This window comes from Paralichthys olivaceus, chromosome 3, assembly GCF_024713975.1.
Source record: "Paralichthys olivaceus isolate ysfri-2021 chromosome 3, ASM2471397v2, whole genome shotgun sequence".
In the NCBI taxonomy this organism is placed as follows: domain Eukaryota; kingdom Metazoa; phylum Chordata; class Actinopteri; order Pleuronectiformes; family Paralichthyidae; genus Paralichthys; species Paralichthys olivaceus.
The window spans coordinates 14,023,267-14,039,474 of NC_091095.1; the positions used below are offsets into that span (position 1 = coordinate 14,023,267).

Here is a 16,208-nt window from a genome sequence, read left to right on the forward strand (position 1 = left end):
GCTAGGCTCTGTTCTGTCAGAGAGACTTTCAACTCCATGGGATGTTTTCTGAGCATTTTTTTTACACCAAAATGGCTGCCACTAATTAACAGGGACCTGCCGAGTCCCAGTGGCCAATTATATCCCTCTCCTTGTCCCTGCCCACCACCACTTGTGCTGCTCAGCAGTCCACTTCATGTTGGTTTTGAGCACTCTAGCTGTCCCTGCTCTCCCACTGTGGAGCCTGGTGCAGTGAACTCACTGCACGTCCTGCTGACTGGGTACAACACGCAGCCTTCTCTGGCTCTCAGTCTCGAGACGCAGCTTCTTTAACTCATTTGATAAAAAGCTGCTCGTGAAAGACTCACAGCTAGAGCTGGTTCTTATACCTGAAAGAAACGTATATATTTCAGCTGCATGATTTAATGGAATAGAATTATCATCTTGACTCACACCTTTACTTGATCTCATCTATAATGACAATGATTCTGCTGCATTAAAACAAGCCCTCCTACTTTCTATAGAAGCAAGAAGGTGAATGCAACATATGGTAGCGTAGGAAGTTAAACTTTGGTGAAGTTTGACCTGGATATTCAATTTGCGTTAGTGCGTGTGTGACAGGGCCCTAACAGAAAACCGGCAGTTAAATTTAGTGAGTGAGAGAACTGCAGAGAAAAGTTTGTTATGTTATGTTAATGGAAGAGAATCGTGGTTTCACATCTAAGCAAGAAAATCATAATTCAAATGATAGAGAATATGTGATAAGGTGTCCTGTAGAATTTAGAATAAATAGTTGCCGTGTTAAGTTAAAAGTTAAAAGATACCCTGAGGTCATTCTTGAAACTGGCATCTTAAGAATGATGAATCAATGTGGTGATTCATCATTCCTGATTCAATGCTCAACTCGAGCAATGCTGAGGTTGCAGTTACTATGAAGCAAAGTGCATGGGAGGGACCTATTACTAAGAAACATTTTAAAAGGTGCGTGAGTGGTCAATACAGAAGAGAGAGAGAAATTAGAAGCAAGATAGTGGTGAGCAACTTGATGTCTTTGCAAGTAAGCAAAGGTCCAATACAAATGCCTATGGCTGCAGATATGAATGTATAAATGACCACTAACAGCTTGATTGATTTGTAATTGATGTTTTTATAAACTTAAACATTTATATGTACGTCTATATTGAAAAAATACTAGACAGAAGAGTGCAACATTATTATTTATTGTCTTCCTCAAACATCTCAGCAGAACCTCATTGCATTTCCAACTGTCTCAGTCAGCAGCATCACCACCACCACTTATGGATGTAAACACAGTACAATATCAGATCATATCACTTCACGGTGTGTAAAATGGCTGGGCCATCCATTTGGCAGCAGTCGTCTCCTTACCATCTTTGGCTGTGTCAGCAATCCCTTCTCTGCCCAGCCCTGGAGCTGTGGGAGCTCTGCCTGACGCCACTGTGTCTCTGTCGACCCCTATGGAGCGGAGCACAGGGAGGGAGGGACGCACAGCCCACCGTCAGCATCAGACACTCACTTTGCAAGGTTAGGGTTGCAGTGGGATTTAGGGGAATGGAGGGGAAAATGGCGACCCACTAGAAAAAGTACAGCTACACCTTTATACTCGTTCCACCAGTCAAACTAAAACAAAGACGGGTGGCTCTGGATTCCGTTTTTGAGAATAGTGAAAAAATGTATTCTATGGATTTGGATAATGGAATGGAACAAAGATAGGATTGGGTCTGAAAATATTTTTTCTGTATCAGTATTTTCAGTGTGTTTTAAGATCTAAATACTTTAATGGTGGATTGAATAAAACTGTGTGTGTGTCTCGAAGGCAGAAGATTGGTGTGGCGACTGCATGCAATGACCTTGGCAGAGTCTATAATGAGGGTTTCCCCCTTGTAAACAAGCCGGTGGTTGAAGAGACAGAATCGGCACAAATGAGCAGGAAGTCTGTTCAGCGGCTCTCCAGAGCAGGGGGCTTAAACGCCGGCAGCCATCTACGGATGCTGCAAGCAGCCAATTTAGCAGGAGAGGAGGAAGAGAGGAGGGATGACCTCTGCCTTAATTTACTCCTTCAGAGAGATGAAGAGCTGGAGTTAGGGATCAGATGGGTGGAGGAGGAGGAAGAGGCGAGGGCTGAGTAATGGGGAAGACACTTTCAATACTTCAAAGAAATGGAGAGACAGAGGTGGGGGAGGAGAGAGTCGGTACACGCTCTGTTGTCAATGTGTCTTGTAAACTTAGGCAGGAATGCATAATGGAGGTCTAAATGAGAGTGAACTGTCAGCTTGAAGGGGAGAAAAAGAAGATACAGTGGGGCTGAGAGGTCAGGGTAGAAAAGAGGACAAAGGATATTGGTTGTACTGGCAGGTAGGTGAGGGTGAATAGTTTCGGGATGATTGTGTAGGAAAATCAAGTTCGGAGCCATCTTTGTTTTAGTCTGGTGTAGACGAAAGTGTCACTGTTGAATAATGACTGTGAGAATCCAAAAAATGTTCTTGTTTGTTTTCATTCACAATCCACTGCACATCAACATTTTCAGGTTTGTAGCTGTTGTAGGTCAACATGCAAGTGTGTCAAAGCACATGAGGTGTATTTATAACCATTTGAAAGAGCTGAGTGGACAGTACCAGGGATAGCTACACCCCTGGGGCTAAGGTGCCCACGCTAGTTGCGATTTGAAGCCACCACATAGAGTAAACATCTCATTGAGAGGGTAGAGGACAACATGCTGTATATAGCCTGTTTGTTAAAAAATGACTTTGAAAAGCTAACCTGAAAAAAGGAAACGTTAGGCAGAGGTGAAACATCAAAGCCATCATTTTACATTTTACTATGTTAGTGCGAAAGTGGATGGCGTGCCGCAGCAAGCAATGACGGGGGCAGTGTCATTGTAGCATGTTCGAATGTGGTGATTGAAATGTAAGAAGCAGCAAGCAGATGCGTATGAGTCTCTATTTTCAGCAAATTTTAGCAGCAGTGCAAGGGAGCATATGTCGGCAAAAGGGAATATTACATTTCTTACAAGTACGTTTAGGTCCCTGCATCCCACTTTTAAAAACACTACTCAGTGCTCAATATTGAATGCTCAACCATTCGCTAAAACAAACACAGTCTCAAACACACACCAAACACACACAGGCAATTTCATCTTCATATTCTCACTGTCCTGGCATTTATCACATGAACACACACGTGCGTCTCCAGATAAAATCTCAAATAACACTGGAATAAGGGTGCAATGCAATTACGTTTGCCAGCCATTGAGATGAAAAACCCGCTCATGGATACAGTTTCAATTATTCAGGGAATATATTTCAGTTGGTGCTCAGATGCTGGGAAAACTTATTATATAATCAATACACTCTATAACGCCATTAATATTTGATGCCGCAAAAGTGCTTCCTGTCTCCTTGGGCTCCCGGCCAGTGGTGTCTGGGTGCTGCAGTCAAACAAGACGAGCCTCACCCGCCTACAGCAAGGAGGGGGGGGGTTACGTTTGTTTTAAGTTGAAAATACCAAAGACACAGACAAGCTTTCTTTTAGATTAATTGTATATAATTAAATTTTACAGGATGAGTTCTGTGGTCTGAGTTACAATTAAGTGAAACCAATGAGGCTTTGTCTTCCTCCCCATGCAGTCCTCTTTCACCTTCATCACTCCTCCACTGTTTTTACACTATGAAACCACCACTTTATATCCCCGTCCGGGCGCAGCCTTCCTTCCTTCTTTCTCGTACAGAGCTTAGACAATCAATTTAGCCTGACTTGGCCGGGATAGATGGAGGCTGAAGGGACTGCGGAGGAGACAGTGTGCTGCAGGATCTCTTCACTGATAGACACACTGCCTGGCAGCTACAAAATGGAGCCAGCGTGCACCCATCTGACTTGTTAGACTTCGCCTCACCATCGCGCTTTAGATATATATTTTTTGTGATTGCATTATGCGTCTTATCTTAATTTGGTGCAGATATACAAAGCCACTAACTAACTAAATTAATTAATGACCTAGTTCTAATTTATTGTTAGATGCAGATACACACACAAAAACACATTTGAATTGATACTGACAGTACGTGCCATATGTTGCCCCACCAGATGCTATTAAACTTGACTAAAACTCCCTTTCAGTCCCCTAAAGTGATATTGAATTGGAGTTCCTATCAAACCGACTGAGACACAAAGAGATTAATACGACTTTACTATCTCAGCTTCTCGGCCAGTCGAGTTCCCTGTAATGCTCTCTGCGCTATTGATTTTTATTTTTCTCTCTCCTCTCCCCTCCCTTCAGTCCTGGCCGTCTCTCTCTCGCACGCCGTCTCTCCACCTCCACCAGCGTCTTCTGAGCTCTGAAACGTCCTGCAGGTCTGACGGCTGCTGGGCCGGATCAATCATGCAAAGTAATCTGGGACGCCTCATGCACGCAAGCACACACGGACGCTCGCCAACACACACAGACACACACCCCTCCTCTTTTGCACTCTGGCCCGCCTGCCTCCAGTCTCATCGATCTGCATCTACTTTCCCAAATGGATTCTTCTCTTCTTCTATCCTCCTCCACCTCTTCTCTCTGTGTGACTCGGAATAATAAATGTTCCAGACCCAGAAGACGTGTATGTAAGCAATTTTTCATTTAACTTTGGCTTGACTTTTTTTTTCCACTCCTCTCTTCTTTTCGTTTTTGTGATGTTTCAGTCTTAAGTGAAATCGATGCAGCTTTCCCACACACTTCCTCACAGCCCCTGGGTAATCGGCAAACACACTTGTGAGAGGTCAGAGGGCAGGAGTTGACAGGATACGGCCAATTGCCGAAGGGTTTGTCGGACAGGATTTATATAATAATATCAATATTTATATATCACAGACATTTGTAGGATGAGTATGTCTTTTTAGTTGCCTGAAGAATCGTTCATTTGTTTTTGAGAGATTTTGTCACATTTTGCTCTTAAATGTTTAGAACTGAAGCAATGTCACTTTTTCTATTCTTTGTATTCTTTCTCTACAACTGCTTCAATCATCTATTCAAAGGCAATGACACTGACGACCTGCAGCGCTCCACACAGACATGGTTACATTCTGTCTCACACAAGGACGAAACATACGTGCGCACACACACAGGCACTAAAGTCTCCTTTGCTCGGCCAAACTGTAGGCGGAATTGGAGCCATTTGTCCACTGGCTGAATCCCAACTCTGCACCAACGCATGCAGAAAATTGGTGAGCATCTTGACTCTGGAGATGACACTTCAATTTGTGCAGCTCTAGTGACTGATGCTCTGCAGTTCCTCCCTTGCGGGGGTGTGAGATCAGCTGGACACCTGCCTAGCTGTTTGGCTTCAGCCTGCAGCACCGGGACTGGGCCTTGGAATTGAAGGCCCGGCCTTGCCTGTCAGCCCAAGTCCCTGTCCCTCAGCCCCTGCCCTGGCCTGGCCTCTCAGGTCCTCATCAAAATTCCCGTTGATTCGCTCCTGTGCCAGGAACGGTCCCTCACTCAATGCCCCTGACCCTTATTTCTCTATCAAATCCTTAGCTGTAAATCAACGCAGTGCCACCATCCCAACAGCAGTCTTCCCTCAAACAGCATAAAATCCCCATCAACAGCAGCTCGCAGTTCTAGCTGCCGCAGCCAGCACCTCATCTTCTAGCTCAGTCAAATCAGCAAGATGTCTGCGCTGCGACTGGCTGTCTGTCCCGCTGTAGCCCCCGGGTGTGATGGATGGCAGCGATCACCGTCGAGGCTCTTAGCAAGGACATTTTGGTGGATTAAAGAGGCTAAATCATTGTCTCATCCCCTACATGGGATCCCAGCCTTAATTAAATGTCATTAATGTGGCTAAAGGTTTCAGCAGAGATGATATCTCTCTAATATGTTGAGGCTTATTCAGGAAGTATTAACCCTGTTTCTGTGGTTGGTGAGCAGAAAAAGAATGAGAATAAGAATAAGATTAAAGGGGTAAAAATAAAGCAGGAGAGACAGGACAGGAAGATCACTGTCGGTCTATAGTAGGCCTACATCACACCTGTCACTTAACATGACATTAAAGGCTGATTCTTCCCAATAGGGTTTTTGTTTTTCTCTCGCTCTGTCTTCCTTTCTTTCATAACACAAATATCACGCTTGCCACGACTATGTAAAAATCTAACCTGGTTACATTAACTTGCTGCGACTGTTCTCTGAATAAATAAAAGTGACACTGCAAGAGCGTCTAAAGCACTGCATTGACAAAAACCTGCACTACTCTGGGTTGCATTTTCAGGAGGAATGGCTTCTGTGCAGTGCTCGTTTCCAAAGCCGAAGTAGCTTCTAGCCGGGGCTGGTGGGACAGAGGATAGAGAGGACGCAGAAACAAGACAGTAAGGTAAGCAGAGCAGGCAGCCCTGATCCATCTGAGTCAGCACCATGTGCCATGAGCGAGGACTCCACCTCCGCATGTAGCTGGCAGGTGAACGCGACCGTGCACCTGTGCAGGCAAGCGGCCATTTTTGTGATGCTAGCTGCTATCTTTAGCACTGACATACACTACAGCGCACTCAGAAAAAGATATAAACAAATGCACGCAGACTCACTCAACTCAGCTTCCCACTATACACTGTTACTGTACCCAGCTGCATGTATCAGGTCAGAAATAAGCAATTCAGCAGAGCCATGCTATTTCAATCTGAACAACTGCATATATTCTTAAAGCCCATAGCCACGCTTGCTGTATATACGTGAAAAAGGGGCCTTGAATAACAAGATAACTGGCTAAAGCAACCTTCCCCAAATGCGAGAGCAGCGGAATAAGAAACTTGTAAACTCTTCCAACTGAACTCAATTTTCAGTATAATTCACACATGGAGTTCTGATTAAAACAGTTTTGAGGCTGGAAGTGGTAATATTGGCTTTGTTGAGCAGGTATTTAAAAAGCTATAAACAGCCTGGAGGTGTACGATAAGAACAAAACCTACAGCACAGCACTTACACAGAGAACAAGGGAGAGAGAGAGAGAGCCACGCTGGCCCGGCTGCTAAGCAGAGGCAGAGCTCTTCCTAATCTAATCACTGTTTCCCCCCATCAGCTGCATCTCACACACATCCTCCCCTGCGTGTGTGTGTGTATGTGCTTTGCAGCAAAGGCACAGAGCTAAATCACACAGACACCAACCAACCGTTGTACTCAAGAATTCATTCCACAGCCTTGGGTACTGTGTGAGGGTGTGTCTGGGTGTATATATGATGTGTGTGTGTGTGTGTGTGTGTGTGTGTGTGTGTGTGTTTGTGTCTGTGTGTCTGTGTAAATGCATCTTGTGCCCGGCTAATCTGGTTATTGATTCAGCTCTGAACCAGAGCTCATATAATCAAATAGCTGGAAGGGAAAAGGACAGCCGTCCATCATCTGTCTTAATGAGTAAACAGTGATGGAGGCAATGAATAACTGGAAACTACATCTAGATGTAGAAGAGGCGACTGCATTGCTGATAGAGACACGAGCTTGAACTTTCTATTTATCCTCGAGGAAATCTCCTGACATCCTTCTTTTTATGCTGAGTGACATGATAAAATGACAAATTATTCCATTTCTTTTTTTCACATGATAAATATCTTATGAGAGCCCAGTTAAGCATTGATGACGACATAACAGTGTGTACAATTTCTCTAAATCAGGAGCCATAAAGGGGCAAAATTATATGTCCAGCATCTGTGCACAAATCAGATTTAAGTAATTTCTTGTTTGCTGCTCTACAGCTTTAAACAAAGTCACACATCATTAAATATATATTATATATTTTTCCTTGTTCAAGCACGTTGTGTTTTTCAAGCAAAGCTAAGTTAATAAATTCGCTTGTTTATTGTGACTACTTTCTTTTAAAAGAAAAGTGACAGGACAGGAGCATTTCAGGGGCCAAAAAATGTTCATCTTGTGCCAGTGCCCCCCTAGATTCGCCCCTGCCATTTGAACCAGATTTCTTTATGCTTTTAAACCCTTTTTTTTAAAAACCTTGTCATTGAAACAGCTAAATTATTTCAGCTACTTTCCAAATGCCATAGCGTTGCTCTGTACCAGTAATTACACAATCAATATGGAGTTTGACTTGAGAATTTATCGTGAGCCAATCTTCTGTGAAAATCTAATCTCGGTGCAACTTGATGTGGGAGTGGTACAATGAGAAATGGCACCGACTGCACTGGAGAAGAGAGGAGAGGCGAGCAACACACAAAAGCCTAAATGTATACGGGCGCCGCTAACAGACGAGGCCCGTGGCACACCAGCTAAAACATTAAGTGCGGCGTGCATTCAAATGAGCAGATTAAACCCACCCCACCCCACCCCTCCCTCCTGCCATCCTGCTGTACAGTGCGGAGTAATTGAAAATGCCCACAGGAGACTATCTCTGCTCATGCACTGTAGCGCGAGCTAGGGGAGGCAACATATAGAGGGCTGGTGGCTGATTGCTATATAAAATCCTGCAATGATGTTTTAGTTCTGACAGCCTGTGGCGTAAGAGCTGCAGATCTGCATGATAGCACACATCTATCATTCCACTGTTCCCACTGACTTTTACCTCCCCATATCAACTTGGCAGGTGCTGGTGGTCGCTGCTGCTGATATTAATCAGTCTTGATAAACACTGGATATCAGATTCTCCTCCATTTCCATATACACTGTATAGGAAGTGGATAATTGAAAGGAAATAGGCATTGATGGTGAATCTATAAACCTGTTTGGACAAACACCTCCATTAGCAGAGTGACTATCTCAATCTGTGGCTCTCTAACTTAAGGACCCCCCCACCACCACCACCATTACAAGATGGAACATATTCAGAGGGATCCCCTCATATACAGTGCTTCCATGGTACAATTTGACATAGTCTATGTTTTTACAATTCTACTAATAGAGGCTATACAAATAACATTTGATTGATTGATTGAAATGTCTTGGAAAGAAAAGAAAAAAAATCACCACATCGACACAGAATAGCCATATATCACGACCATTTTTAATGGATGAAACATTTCATGAAGCCCCTGGAAGTGTGCCCTGGACCCCCAGTAGTGAGAACCACTGCTCTTACTAGCCCTGACTTGGTTGGTTACCTCAGGGTTACGTAAAAATAAAACAAACAGACTGACGAGAGAAAATAGACTGGTATTAACTACCTCCTCCAGAAAGATATATCGCAGCAGATAGATGAGAACTGTCAGCTTTAGCTTTATGATCTTTATGTACAGCAGCCCCTATCTTTATGAGCCACCGACCACAACTGACTTGCAGATGGACTTTGTGTAAACCCTCTCCTGCCACTGCGGGATTCTGCAGTGTCTTAGTTTACTGCACAGAGCAACATCAGCCTTTATGCCTTCTGTCAGTGTTGCTATTGATGAGATGAGGCAGGCTAAAGGATGTTGTGAGGGAAGCTGTGTTTGCCCCAAAGTGTCTATTACCGAGCACAATGGTGCCATTTTGTAGCATGTTCAGTTGCATGTTAAATCTATAATTCATCTGGTTACAGAAATATATAAATGTTTAATATGTCAGAGGCGGTGAGGCCTGTCGAAAGCCTGACCTTGAAACGTCCTTTAAACATCACACGGCAACAGCGCTGGGGCTAGTTAAGCTGCCAAAGACAAACAACAGTCAACACACACACACACACACACACACACACACACACACACACACACACACACACACACACACACACACACACACACACACTGACTCTCTCTCTCTGTGTCTCTCTCTCAGACACACACACGCACACACACACAGCCTGCCTGCTGATGCTTTCCGCTGCTTTCTGTTCTCTTTTTTCCTGGGATGCAAAATGCAGATGAGACGAGTCAGCCGCTTGTGCACAGTCTCAGGAGGAACTGCCACTCATATCCAAACATCTGTATGAATACCAAAACACACAGGGTACAGCGGAGGATGAGAGAAAGAGAGGGAGGGAGAGAGAGACAGAGGGAGCAGTAAAGTAGCTAAGAAAGCTAGTGTTCCTCTCTCCTTCTGTATCTTTGACTGAACAAAGAGCTATATACACACGAATACCTCTTTCCTCCCACTGTATTTTCCATCGGGATATTTATTCTGAAAAGCAGCGATGCACAACAAGGGCTCGGTCCTGTGTTTGCTAGTGGGCTGAGGCGCTAACACTCCCCAGCTGATTATGTGTCTGTCTGTAGCAGTTTGAGCTGCTGCCAAAGGAATTAGGTCTAGTATTTGTGAATGCTGCTCCCCTCACAGCAGAATGCCTTTCCATGCCTCTCAGATTTCCAGCTTTTTAAAAAGCGACGGGAGAGAGGGAAAAAAAATACATTTTAAATAAATGAAGGAAATCACTGTGGAAGCCTATTAAATTTTCAACGTGACCGTTTTGTGAGTCTTCATGTGTGTTTAGGCTTCACACAAAAGGAATATTTAAAAACCAAAGCATGCTAATTGGGACAGAGATTGTTACAGCAGCTTCTTATTCAAACAGGCTTTTGGCTCATTAAATGTTTCCATCCAGCTTTTGTTTAAAGAAAAGTGGAAAAGACATTTCAGGAAAATAAAAAATGTAGTGATATTTGAATGGGCTCTGTACTACTAAAATACTGATGTACACATAATGTGCTCACACAAAATCTGCCAAAGCAATAGCAGAACCTCTTACCTCGACTGTAACGGGCAAATAGAAATGTCTTTGTCTCCCTTATCTCAGTGACGTGTCACACACATCAAATCTATACTTAGTAGCAGCAGCTGTATTTTAACCATCAGTCAACCACACCGTTTCAACCATAGCTGAGCACATAGGTGTTTTGTAAGTGAAAATAATATTATTATAATATTTTTACCTCCAGAAAAGTAGGTTATGTTTTCATTGGCATTTGTTTGTTTGTTTAAATGTATTATTCAAAAACTAGGGGGACCCAAGGAAGAACCCATTCATTTTTTGTGTATCCAGATAAACTGGCAGTTCCAGAATTTTCTTCTCACTTTCTTTGGTGAGAGAGGGCGTTAACTTTGGTGGAGGTATTGGCCCTCCTAATTTTTTTTTGTCTGTTTGCAAGTTACACAAAAACAACTCAACCGATTTCCATGGAATTGTTTGAGTGGGGCATGACCAAAGGATTTTTTTTCCTCCTTTAATCCAACTAACTGCTCAGTTCTGCCTCCCATATCACCAGCATGTCTATCTAAAGAACACAACCCCGAACCTCAGAGATAATGTATTTAAAATCTAATTTTAATTGACTGACTTGTGTCCATATGTCTTTGCTATATCATCTTTTCGTACACGCCTGACTGAGGCTGGTCATTTACTGAAAGCTAGAGAGGAAGGTACAAGTATGTGACGCATCTCACACATGCACAGATACAATCATGAACCATACTACAAATACATGAACACACACATGACTATTTGACATTTGTCTTTCTGTATTTGATCACTGATGAACTGAATTGTAAACTCTTCTTACAAAAAACTGAATCAACATTAATAGATTTACAGCCATGACAATGCACTCTTGACACAAAATATAAGATTGCTAAAGGCCTTCAACTTAGCTAGTGTTTACGCTCTTGTCCTTCTACAAAGTGTACTTACCAGGCATTCACTTCATGCTGGGCAACATTGCACATGCAGGCTCCACCCACACTGTGCATATTCCACCTCCATCTAAATGTCTGTTTTGCTGCTGTTAAGCAATAACAGCTGCAAACTATCCAATTGGCCTCACAGCAGATAACTGGGCCTGTGAGAACAGCTTGAAGGTGTTTTTATATGTCCGCAGAGCACTGGTCTGACTCAGTCTGTTCGTTTATCTCAATAGGTCCCAAATGTTCATCGCAAGATCTAATTGTTTAAGAAATGTATTTTACAGCAATAAAATTTAGTTTGTTAGAAATAAAAGGAAATGAGGAAAAAGTAATTTTCTAGTGTTGTGCAATAAAATAAAACAATACAATATAATTTTCATCAATAGCAACACAAGAGAAGTTGAATTTATATTGATATACAGTAAAATGTTTTACTGTTTGTCAAATGTTGGTTATTCTCTGTTCCTAAAATTTAAAACAAGTTGAAAAACCACAACCACAAATAAATAATAATTTGACGTTCATCGCAAATATTATCAATATCGACTAATATACTTTTTTTTTTATCTTTAAATAATTATTGGGTTGTGTTGTCCAGCCATATAAAATGTATTTTTTTCAATCACTCCATTAATAGCTAAAAACTGATGCAGCCTAACATAGTCCTGCAATAAATCCCACCTTTATGAAGGTTATACTTTGGCTCCACCCCGCCCCCTCTGCCCTTCCAGGATAAGCAGTGTAGATAATGAATGGAAGGATGAAGGTCACAGTGATACGTTTGCATTGACACAGTTTTAAAGAGGTGTGGTTTTACCTTTACGGTTTTCTGGAGGATGTGGTTTGTGGTGCTGGTGCTCAACTGTATTGGTTTATATGGACAGGTGTCCCTATTATTTTGTCCAACCCATGCACATCAATGCAGCTATACAACAAACAAATACCTGGGAAATGCAGTTCAGCAGCTCAACAAGCTACATTCTCCAAAATTACAAGTTGAATCATGACCTCTCTACAACAATTTCATTAAAAACTGAACATTATAATCTTGAAGGTAGGATTTATTGCAGGAGTTTTTTTGACTGCATGGTTTTTGGCTTGATGTTCTTAAAAACTGTCAACTGAGTGTAGTTTACTATCTGTAGATGCACAAAATATAAAATACTTATGCACTTGGTGGTCGTGCAGGTTTTAGCTTGAATTCCCTCCCTCGTTTAAATAAGTCTGCTAGTTCCACTTGCTCCATGCGACACAACAGTCTGTTTATCGACATATATAATGCGGCACACCCATCAACAGTAAAACCTGGAGAGCTAATGTTTGAGCATAGGAACACAGAAAAGAAGATTAAGAGGCAATTGTTTCCCTGCCTGAGCCACTTCTCTCCATTTCTCGCTCTATCCATTTCCTTGGTGTTTAATCAGGCTCTAGTTAACCGTGTCACTCTGCATCTGGACACGCGTCAGTTGCTCCTCAGATAGACACACTCACACTGACACAATCGCACACAGCCAATAACACACACACACAAAACACAACACAGGCGATCACATAATTGAATTCCCAGTGATATTCCTTCATTTGTCCTTTTATTTCAACTTTGTTTTTATTTCTTAGCCAATTTCTACATGACGTCCATCGTCATCGTTGCTCTAAAATCACCTAAGAAACACAAACACTGCTCCACATATCTTATGTCTCTCTATGATCTTCAGTTACATTTAAAACACCAAGCACACATTGGGTTAGTGCACTGTAGCTAATAAATTCTTCACACACCCCATCCTACTATGTGTAACCTTGGAGCTCATGGTGTTCTGCCTGAGGGTAATAGAGCCACTGTGTGTGTGTGTGTGTGTGTGTGTGTGTGTGTGTGTATGTGTGTGTGTGTGTGTGTGTGTGTGCGTGCTCGCGCTTGAAATGATGGCCTGTGTCTAGTCCTGCTGATTCCCACCAGGAGGCCTCGTGGTGCACACTCATATCTGATTCCTCCAATGCTGAAGAGTATTCGACATTCCCTCTCTAACTGCTTCTTTTCATTCTCCGTGTCCATCTCTTCTACACCACTCGCCCTGCTGGTACATACATAAAAACAGCACAATCTCTTTCTCGCCCATTCTTGTGTCCTCTCTCACTGTTATGTGTTCCTGCTAGGCCCCACTCCACCCATGCCACACCGAACGTCCAGCGAGGCGGCGCTGCTTTAGCCGCGTCAGAAAGCAGGGGGGAGTCGCCGTCGTTTTCAATTAGCATTTTTATTGCGTCTGATAGAAAGAAGCCAGTGGGCAAACAATCAAACATTTACTTGCTGACAAATGGATAATGCTTCTACTGGTCTTCATGCAAATGCAGAAAGTGAGTCAGTCCACTTAGTGCAATGGTAGGAGAACCATTTTTAAAACAGATGGATGCAGCGAGAATGTAAAATAAATGGTATCGACCATGTAGTCATAATGGTGATGCAGTACTGTTGATGGAATAAAACTCTGTCTTACTATGAATTATGGGGAAAATATTATAAGTCAACCTCTCACTGTGTCAAAGGGGTGTGATGGATGAATGAATGCAAAGTTAAAGTGAGTGTGAGGAAGCTTAGCAAAGCAGAATACTTTGACAGATCATAGTTTCTCTCCTGCCAGCTCATACATACATTCACACAACCGTTAAGCACACACACAAGTACACACTTAAAACTTAAGAGAATGAACTACAGCCTCATCATATATTGTTATCCAGGCATGCGCATTACTCCCAACACACCTACTCCATCTTTCTCCGGCTCTGGCACAACACATGGACAACACACACCCACTGAGTGCACAAGCAGCATGACGGATAACACGTCTACTCACGTAATTAACAAGGACTACTTTGCATGCATGAATATCAAACCCACAGACGTCTACAGTTTAACCCTTCCCTCTTGCAGTGCATTCAGAATCAATAGTGGGCATTCCATCTCTGATGCTGCGGTGTTACATGCAGGTAAATATTTCAGAGTGGCGCAAAGGCAGGAAAAAGGAGGAGGGGGAAACCTCCAGACCAAGCTTGAACATAAAATGGGAGCTGTTTTCCCCCGATTTAACTCTTCCCTTCCTCCATTCCTCTCCCCTTCTTTCCTTACCTCCACACCTCTCCCATTAGCATCATATCTGGCTCTACGTCCCCCCGCCTGTCTACCTCCATTTCTCATCCTGCCCGCAAACCTTGCCACACACGAACCCCCCGTGCTTCGCCCCCCTTCTGTATGAGGAAACTTAACATTCAACACAACAAATAGTTCCAACATTGTCACTGCATCAGCTGTCACACTGCAGCCCCTGCAGGCTGCCCACAAATGCAACAATGGTCATCAGTGTAAATGGTAGTACCGTGGCAGGCTGCCTGTAAGCCTCCTCCTTACCATCTTAAACCCATTCCACTCCATTTGGGAGACGCCGGCCGTGGTCTCACGCTGTCTCTCTCCTCACACAGCAGCAACACACTAACGCCTCAGCAAAGAGAATTCCCTACTCTCTCACTCTCTTCCTGTACTCTGACACTTGGGTCTCCCTGTCTCTCACTCTTCTGCACTCTGCCTCTCGTCCTGTTTCTGATAGGTCGTGGAGTCTTATCAGCGAGCACCAGAGGCACGAGGAGCGAGCATCGCCTTTTTCTTCTTCCACAGATGCTGAGAGGAGAGTGGTGAGTCTGGATGAGAGTGCTGGGCTGCAGCAAGCCTCCCCTCCTCCTCGTTCCCCTCCCCTCCCTCCATCCCATCCAAGCTCCCTCCTCCTCCTCCCTCCTCCTGGCAGCCACCCGCCCAGTCGCCTGCTCAGCTGGAAGGTCAGAGCCCGCCCACTCCCCCCTACTCCCCACCAACCTCTCTCTTCTTTAGAGCTTGCCATTGGCTTCTTGCCTTGCCTGTCAGCCCTTGGCCTCACCCCTCCAACGTCCCCATCCCATCCCTATCCCCTCCCCTCGGTGTTAACACCTTCGCTCTCTGGCTGGCTCGCAGCCCTGGTCGGCACACGCCAGCCTCAGCCTGGTGTTTGGCAGAGAAAAGGCGCCTCTGAATCCCAGCAAAGCAATCAATCGCTGCTGAGCTCCGCGCTTGAGTGAGCCGGGCGGCGCGGCGCAGGGGCGCAGCTCTTGGAGAGTGATTGCAGCCTCAGGCGCTACGGTAATAGGATGCCGGCGCTGCGCTGTATATAAATTAGCTATTACCGGGTTCATGTTAAAATCCCCATGTACATTTACATGACTGTGTTTTACGGACTAACTCAGTCTCCCTCACCGCTTGTCTCTCTCTTCTTCTAAACACAAACACTTTAACGCACACAGGAGGGAGAATCACACAGAATGAGTGAAGTATAGATGTGTTTTTTGTATCATTCTTTAACTACAACAAAATGGTCTGTTATTCTCACAATTTGCATTTGAATGTTAAGATGGGCTAATATGGAGCTGATACAGACGCACACATGCGCTTGGGAAGTCGGTGTCCCTACAGGTGTATCCATGAGTGTGATACAGTGAACTCCTATTCAAATTATTTATTTATATATATTCAGATAGGTAAAGTGTTGTATGCTGTAAACAAAACGCGGTTCTACCTGCTGCTGCACACCATATATATTTCCGTATTAATAAATCCCAGCTTGCGGCGGAAATT

General features: G+C 43.7%; 1 protein-coding gene across 13 annotated transcripts in view; it reads right to left on the reverse strand.

Moving 5' to 3' along the window:
- Positions 1-16,208, reverse strand: part of elavl4 (ELAV like neuron-specific RNA binding protein 4) — a 76,461-nt gene that overhangs the window by 45,726 nt on the left and 14,527 nt on the right. For 9 of the 13 annotated variants that reach the window (XM_069522070.1, XM_069522069.1, XM_020080531.2 and 6 more), the window contains one exon: positions 1,369-1,455. The exons of 2 other annotated variants lie outside the window; for them this stretch is intronic. In XM_069522070.1, the coding sequence (XP_069378171.1) occupies positions 1,369-1,455 (87 nt within the window). Of the gene's footprint in view, positions 1-1,368; positions 1,456-14,957; positions 15,271-16,208 lie in introns of those variants that run through there. 2 more of the 13 variants (XM_069522073.1, XM_069522077.1) reach the window with 2 other exon arrangements.